At 38.3% G+C, this 8,057-nt stretch overlaps 2 protein-coding genes across 3 annotated transcripts; one reads left to right on the forward strand and one right to left on the reverse strand.

Moving 5' to 3' along the window:
- Window positions 1–663: 663 nt before the first annotated feature.
- zgc:56585 (uncharacterized protein LOC393297 homolog) lies at window positions 664–2,319 on the forward strand. Its single transcript, XM_056731783.1, is given in 8 exon segments — window positions 664–704; window positions 823–929; window positions 1,067–1,190; window positions 1,284–1,390; window positions 1,464–1,563; window positions 1,711–1,787; window positions 1,935–2,098; window positions 2,193–2,319. Coding segments are annotated over 7 exon segments (792 nt in total). The 5' UTR covers window positions 664–704; window positions 823–836.
- A 1,601-nt stretch (window positions 2,320–3,920) lies between these two features.
- Window positions 3,921–7,988, reverse strand: lig4 (ligase IV, DNA, ATP-dependent). 2 transcript variants are annotated; one of them, XM_056730634.1, is made up of 2 exons: window positions 7,794–7,988; window positions 3,921–7,261 (listed from the first exon to the last, which is right to left on the reverse strand). In XM_056730634.1, exon 2 carries the CDS (start codon window positions 7,259–7,261, stop codon window positions 4,517–4,519), a length of 2,745 nt encoding a protein of 914 aa, XP_056586612.1. In that variant the 5' UTR covers window positions 7,794–7,988; the 3' UTR covers window positions 3,921–4,516. The 2 variants fall into 2 exon arrangements, with proteins under 2 accessions (XP_056586612.1, XP_056586614.1); XM_056730636.1 differs by lacking the exon at window positions 7,794–7,988 and adding an exon at window positions 7,695–7,784.
- Between the last annotated feature and the right edge of the window lie 69 nt (window positions 7,989–8,057).

Below are 8,057 nucleotides of genomic sequence, written 5' to 3' on the forward strand. Positions count from 1 at the left end.
CTAAAGTCATTTAGAGGCGTTGTTCATGTTTATTGTCTATTTTAGTTGGGTTTTAAAATAAATAATTCCTACTTTGCATTGTATTGCATTGCATTATGATGTTAATATATTATAGCAGTTATTTAACATGTTCTTTTGTTACCAATTGGTTTGCATTGAATCACTATTAAAAATTTAATGTTGTTAGAAAAAATAGAGATTCACACACACACACACACACACACGCACATATACTAATATTGTCCTAGTTATATTGACCAGTGACCCTGATATGTTTCTCCTGCATGGTCTCGATAATATAAGTTTATATAAACCTTCATGTCCAATGACCTGTTAATGCAGACATTTAGGCCATAGACAATTAAAATGTCAACTTTTAAGTGCTTAAACTTTTAAAAGACGCCCCAAAACAAGACTATTTATGTAAAATGTTTGGTCCTGGAGATATAACAGTTAATGAAGTCACTGCTGTGAATGTTGTGAAAGAGCTGAGTTTGCATACCTTCATGTAAAACCGATTCATTAGACATTTCAATCATCTGATAATGTTCTTAACAACCAAAATAGATGGAAAGCACAAAAGAAATTCATATTCCACCATTGCATCCCATACACGGAAGGTATAAGAAGGACGTTTTCAAAAAGTTAGTTATTCCTGACTCTCATCTGTGCTGCTCGAGCTGAACGTATTTGGTGTTGTCCAGGTACAATAATACTTGTGAAGTTGATGATATTTTAAAGAGTTGAAAATGTTCATTTTTTTCAGTTTTGTGGCATTGTGTTCCTTTTGAATGCAGATACTGATGTGTGTTTTGTTTGCAGGTGTGTAGCTGAGGATGGATTTAAAAGATAAAGTGGCCGTGGTGACAGGAGGAGCTCAGGGTTTGGGCAGAAGCTTTGTTGAAATACTCCTGAAAAATGGTGCAAAGGTGAATTACTTTTGGTTGGTGAAAATGACTTTGCCTCCGTAAATCCAGCCACAATGCTAAAAAAATGTTTATAATCTGAATATAACTAATCTAATGTTTTCCATACAGCAACATTTTTAAATGTTTTTTTTATACAGGTGGCTATCATCGACATGAATGAATCACTTGGAAGTGAACTGAAAGCCACACTTGACAAAGAATACGGGCCAGACAGCACTGAATTTTACATTGCCGATGTGTCATCACAGGAGCAGTTTGCAGGTCTTTAAAGAACTGTTCAAATGTTTTGTTATAGAAATTATTAAATAATCTGGTTAAACAAGAAAAGTTGCTGAAGAATTCCTTTCTTTACAGGTGCTTTTCAGAAAGCTGTGGAAAGGTTTGGCAGTTTTGACATTATGTGCAACAATGCAGGGATTATTGATGAAAAGAACTGGGAGAAAAGTATCGCAGTGAACCTGGTAGGATTTGGTTAATCTTTCTACTCCATCCAGTCATCCATCTATCCACGTTTTGTGTATTTGATCAATACAGGGGGGAGTGATCAGGGGCACCCATCTGGTTCTAGAGCAAATGAGGAGCGAAAAAAATGTAAAAACTTAAAAAGTCATCATCAACATATCATCTGTCGCAGGTTTGATTGCTTTGCTTTACAGAAATCTCAAATTATTTGAAAGAATGAACATTAAGTTGTTGACGGCTACCATAAATCAATATACCAGAAGCAAATCTAAGGGACATTTTGAGTACAATTTGCAAAGTCCATTTTCCAATTTTGCAGGTCTGGCGCCGATGATAACAGCACCTGTCTACAGCGGAACAGAACATGGAGTTGTGGGCTTTAGCCGTTCTATGGCAGTATGTATTTTGATTTTAGTTATGGTGAAAGAAAATAGTCAATGAGACCACAACTTCACAATCCACTTTAGTTACTCTGAACGATAATGTGGTGCACACCTTTGCTAAATAGGCAGATATTACTTTTTTATTTTTATGTGTCAATAGGCTGCTGTCAAGGCGGCCAACGCCAGCGTGAGAATCAATGTTCTGTGTCCGTGGCATGTGAACACAAGCTTGATGTCCTTTCTGAATTCAGAGGAGCAGATTGGGGATTTCTGTCATTTTAAGGACGTGACAGAGAAAACATTGGAAAAATATGGCATTCTTGAGTGCGTTAATATCCTTTCAATGACCAATACCATGAAGACGCTACTATTTATCTTCTATCAGTCCTTCATTGTTTCCTGTGGTGTTGTTTTGCAGGACTGATGATGTCACCAAGGCCTTTCTGACTCTTGTGACAGATGAGAGCAAGGAAGGAGAAGTGATTTTCGTTGATACGGATGGTGTTAAAACCGTTCCCCCTCCTGGACGTCCCAGCCAACAGTAGCCAAACAGCTTCTGATTCATTGGCCTCGTGTTTAGAAATCTAATGTGGCTTTATGTGTTCGGATGTATATGAGACGATGGGTTAGCATTTGAGCTTGAGTTGTCTGCTTATCATGATTTTAAGAATAAAAGATCTCAAGCCCAGAAGAGCTGAAATGAAAAGAAATGAGATCTGCTTTATTCATTTCAGTGATTATGAAGTAACACAGTATACGATCATGGATTAATATATTGATGTCACTAATACAAATCTTTACAATAAAAATATTGATTAGACTCAGTGTTCACTGTCATTTTGTTTTAATGCATAATATAATCTAAATTAATTCATTTCAATTAATCTTAATCTAGTTGAATTCAAAATTGATTAAAGTGAATCTTCCTTTAAATAGGACGCTAAAGTGTAATTTTACTCTTTTTAAACAACTATAAACAACAATTTTCTTCTGAAACTAACATGTGAACACATGTAGTGATGTACTCTTCAATCTTAAAATTCATTTTCAAATCCCTTAAATTTCTTTCTATTCTTTCTTTCTAAATCTATTAAAATGTCTGTTGGTTTTTTTCCAGTTTTAGTATCAAAAACAGAAGGACATGTGTTAAGTTTGTGTTTATGTTCTTGGAGCCGGCAGTCGACCGTGAGGTGGCTATTGTTTGTTTATTTTGATTAAAGTTTCTTAAAATGTTTGCCGGTTCCCGCCTCATTCCTTCCCTACTTTGAACTGTATTACATACTTTACTAAATCTAAAATAAAACACTATCTTAAAAACTAATAAAAAAATTGAAATATTTTCTCAGAAATAAATTAATTTCATATAGCAACATAAAAAAAGAAGACAAAAGCATATAACAAAATTTAAATAAACTAAAACAAAACTATTATAGCTATAAAAAGAATACATAAATCTTTTTGGTTCCATAACGAACCATTCAGTCAAAGGTTATTTAACCTAATATCTCTTTCTGGGCCTTGTTTTTGAGAAACTGTCCTTATGCAGGTTCTCACGGTATCATCTTGAGAAAATTACCAGCACATACAGTATTTCTCAGCAATGACAGTGTTTGACAGAATTTATTTTGTAATGATGTGTAATTATGAAATTAAACAAATATCACATTTTGAATAACTATATCACACGGACAATTAGGTGAGCTCATCTGATAAAACATTGCGTTAGGAGCACAAAAGGTTGTGGTCTGATCCATGGAACACGTGATAAAAATTGAATACCTTGCATGCAATATAAGTTGCTTTGAATACATGTATGCCAAATGCATTAATTGTAAAGTATCTAAATACAGAAGAGTGGGGTTTTGTGCTCGGAGCTCTTTAAGTAAACGGATTCATCAAACAGTATCACACTGCTGTGGGGATAATAATATCTGGCTGTGTGCCTGACTGATAAAACATTACTTTAATTATTACTATTAGCATTCCACGAATTACTAAGATGTCAGTTTCCCATGTGTATGTGCTATGGGTATTATGGATATTTCAGACTTGTTTTGATAGATGTGATCAGATAGAAGAACAATGGCTGAAAGATAAGTGAGGCGTCCTTGACACAGCAAAATAACATTTCTTAAAGAACAAATAATTGTGTTTTCTAATCAAAACCCTTTTAATATATACAGTATACATACATATACATTACATAAAGACCATTTCAAATTTTCATTTAATCAGCATTTCTAAATGTTGAAAAGTTCAATATATATATACTGCTATACAGATAAAAGAATGCTTCTTTAAGGAGAACAGTTACTTTTTCCCTCAAAATATTTAATAAAACAATGAATATTGCAGTAACATCAACATCAATATTAAGAACATTTTATAATAGGTCATCCCACTTTATTTAGCATTTCAACTGTAATCTATGTGTCAGCAAGGTTACCACGATTCTATTCATTAACTTTAAAAACACAATCAATCTTTTTTGTAGTACTTTTGATTTTGTATGCCCATATTTGTTTAGAACGGAGCAAAACTAGCCATGCACTTTAGATGGATATGATGTAGGCATTTTCAACAGCAAGATCAACACCCTTATCTACAATATTAAAATCCTGACAACAATATTTTCTTTAATAGTCTTTAAAATGTAGTTATTTTAGACTGGCAGCTAATTAGCTAACAAGCCAGCTAATATTAAAATCAGTGTTCTAACACCTTGTGTGGTAGCCTTCATTGTTATAAGAGGTAGTCTATCTCATCCACCACATGGCCTGCTTTGATGGAATCGGTCACCCACGATTCCCGAACGATTTTGAACTTCTTCCTATATAGACGCCTTAGCGTCTTCAAGTCCAAAATTCTTCCCTCATCATCTATTATGACATGCGAGATTCCCTCCTTCAGTTTCTCCACAACTGCACCACCATGAAATCTAAATTCTAAGGCTCGTGTGTCCAGACACGTACCCTTGATAAGCGTATGCGGATCTCCTAAATCAGAACACCGGTCAAAGTATGCACCGTAAGGCCTAAAAATGCTAGTGTGCAAGTCATCCCAAGAGTACTTTGCTTCCACTTGTGCCACAGACGAAACCTCAGCATCTACTTGTTCTATCCTTCCAAACACATCCCTGAGCAGCTGTTCATTCGTGTCGACGTAATAACTGTCTCCGTACTTATCGTACTCCTTTGCGAAGTGTTCCTTCGTGGGTGGTGACATGTGGATCATGTGACGCGGCTGCCACGGTACCACCTTCTTCTTTTCCAGACACTCCACGAGCCAGGCAGCCCAAACAACATCGTGCTGGTCTGAAGAGATGAGGTTCTTCACTCTCATGTTCTGGACGGCGGCAATCACGCAGTACGTGTCCCTTCCAGGGTTCTGAACGACGATACCTCCAGCGCGTGCCACGTACTTCTCCAGCTCCGCTTTGGAGCGCTCGTCATTCCCGTTGATGACGCAAAACTCCACCCCTTCGAACATATCGGTCTCTTTGGCGACGGCTGATAAATCCTGAGATCGGAAGTGGTCGATGATACAGATTGTCTTCTTGGGCCTGGCCACAACTTTACGCTTCTTCTTTTCAGGTTGACCCTCTTGGATGTGTAGATGTCGGGACGCAAGTTTTCCAGAAGCCTTGGAACGGTACTGACTGAGTTCGGTCAAGTTCATGCATTGGTGCCATTCCTTATCCTCTCGGATCCGTTCTATTCTGGGGAAGCGTAAGGTGCAGCTGGTCTTGTACATTTCACTGGAAACGATCTCCGCCGCTTTGACTTGTATGATGACGGAGTTTCGCGGTTCTATGTAAACCTCTGGCTTTTCCATTCCGCACAAGATAGACGCCGGAGGATGGTTTTTGTTGTAAATCTTCCAATGCTTGGCCAACTTCAGTCCGAGATCGTAAAGTTCTTTCAAAGTGTAGCCCGATCCGATGCGACAGAGCGTGTGGAACACTGTGGGCTTCTCCCCGGGACTCGGCTCCTCGGCCACGGCGCAAAGAAAATGCGACAACATTCCGCTTCTCCTGCCTTTCCCCCAGTAGCCACCCACTATGAGCAGATCCAGTTCATCCATCAGACCATCGACATATTCCGGTTTAATCTTCAGCCATTCTTTACCACGTTTATCGGGTTTGTATATAGACATCGGGTCCTTAACCATAATCCCCTCCTCCCGATTGTCAATGGCTTCGTTGAGAGCGTTCACCACTTCTTGCATTGTTTTCCCTTCGGATTTAGAAACCAGCTGGAAACGGCCTTTGATTGGGGTGAAGATGGTATGAAGAATTTCATAACGCTTCTTGAGGGGTTCGTTTGCAAATTTCCCGTTGTTTAACAACAGCACATCGAACACACAAAAACAAGTTTGCAGTTCCGAGTCGTCCACCAGCCTTTTAATATCAAACTTACTGCCTTTCTGCATGAAGGTCTCGGTCGTGGGGTTATAGGCCATCATCTCTCCATCCAAAATGCAGTTCACCACATGAGGTTTGAAGATGTTGTGAATGTACGGCGTGAGAGAGCCCTCCAGTGGAGAGGCGCCGAACTGTTGCGTGTACTCGTAAGAGTTCCTGGTGTAGTATTTGTACACATCTCCATCTTTGTGCAACTGAATGCGTTCGCCATCAAGCTTCGTCTCAACATAGAACGGCTGGTTGCCCATTTGCTTCTCGATTTGTCCGATGTTGGCAACGGCAGCCAGCATTGGTTTAAAAGCAGAAAACAGATTAATGGACATCTCGCTTAGCGACACGGATGGGTCGTGAAGTTGCCTGCACACTTTATCCAGATCTGTAGTGACGTTGTAATATTCTGGTGCATCTGAATGAAAAACCTTTAGTATCGTCTCTTTGCTAATGCCAAGTTTCATATCTTTAAGGATCATCCTAATTAGCCACTTTTGCTCCAATGCTGAGCTTTGAGTAATCACCTGTAAAAGGCTTTTCTTCACCTGATCCTTCTGTTTGCTGGCATTGTTGAACGCTACCGAATCCAAAAAGTCATTGACTTCTTTGAGGCTTAAATTCCCCTTGCTAGTGCACCTGTTTTTGAGGACAAAGTATGCGGTGAGGGCAAAGTCACCGGTTTCCCCTTGGGATGTAGTCGGGGCTCTGTAATTCAAAAGTTTGTTAGCTTCAGGTCCATTCTTAGGAAGACCTAAAACATCAATGTAAAGTTTTGCCAGCATGCTCTCTTTTATACCGTAAGCCATTCGCTCTCGCTCAAATGGAGGCACGATGAGACGCATGGCTGGGTAGAAGGAGTCTGTGGTGCTTGTATTGCCCTTGTGAAGCGCCGCATGGAACTTCCTCCATGAATCTATGAAGTCCTTGAGGATCGTGGATTTATCTGGTCGGAGTTTGGTCTTTTGGATTTTCTCCAGAACTGTGCAGAGGTTGATGAAGGGAACTTGTGCGGCAACAGAGGTCTCGGTTGTGGCATCGCTTTTTGAAGAACCTTCCATCATTGCAGAGGACATCTGTGAGAATCAAACAAATAAAACAAACAAAAAAAAAGTCTAAATACTTAAACCCAAAGAGTATGAGTTACTAGGAAATGTTATTGACGTGAATCTTTATTGCAAGTGTTGAGTTGGTATTGGAGTTATGATAGATTACTGTGTTCACAAACCTGTTTATATTAAATAACATTCAAAGTTTTTAAATAGGCTATCTGACAAACATCAAAAATCAAGCAAACATCTGACAACATGTGCCTACCCCTTATGAAATTTAACCATAGTTCAACAATAGCACAAATTGACCATGGTCACTGTGTAGTAAATGTAGTTTATCCATCCTATTTGTAGTAAAAATATAGCAAAACAAACGATAATCAATCTAACGTTACCAAAACAACATGGTTAGTATCCTTTATAATAAAACCACTGTGTGTTTAGAGACTCTCCTCACAATTTCTAACACGCTCCACACGATTCACACCAACTTTAGTCTATTACAAGCAATAATATTTATTAACTGGAAAACAAATATAAACAAAATGTTATTAACCTGTGAGAATGGAGACTGGTGGGTTTCGAAAAGTTTACTTCCGCATTACTGACAGCGACGTTGAAAGCGATGTCTACGTCATGTGTTCATTTCAGAAATGGCATGTATATCCACGTGTGATGTTTTTACTTAAATTATATCTCTTATTAATTTATGTCACTTTATTTGCATTTATACGCATATAGGCACTTTATTTGCTTGTATAAACGTAATTCGAGCTATCGACTGTCAGGACGTATTTTGATGTAACACACGGAAATTCCT

The sequence above is a fragment of the Triplophysa dalaica genome, chromosome 19 (assembly GCF_015846415.1).
Source record: "Triplophysa dalaica isolate WHDGS20190420 chromosome 19, ASM1584641v1, whole genome shotgun sequence".
NCBI classification, from domain to species: domain Eukaryota; kingdom Metazoa; phylum Chordata; class Actinopteri; order Cypriniformes; family Nemacheilidae; genus Triplophysa; species Triplophysa dalaica.

Bases quoted from the DNA above. Each gene is read 5' to 3' on its own strand.
- lig4 (XM_056730634.1), bottom strand. From the start codon at position 7,261: ATGTCCTCTGCAATGATGGAAGGTTCTTCAAAAAGCGATGCCACAACC.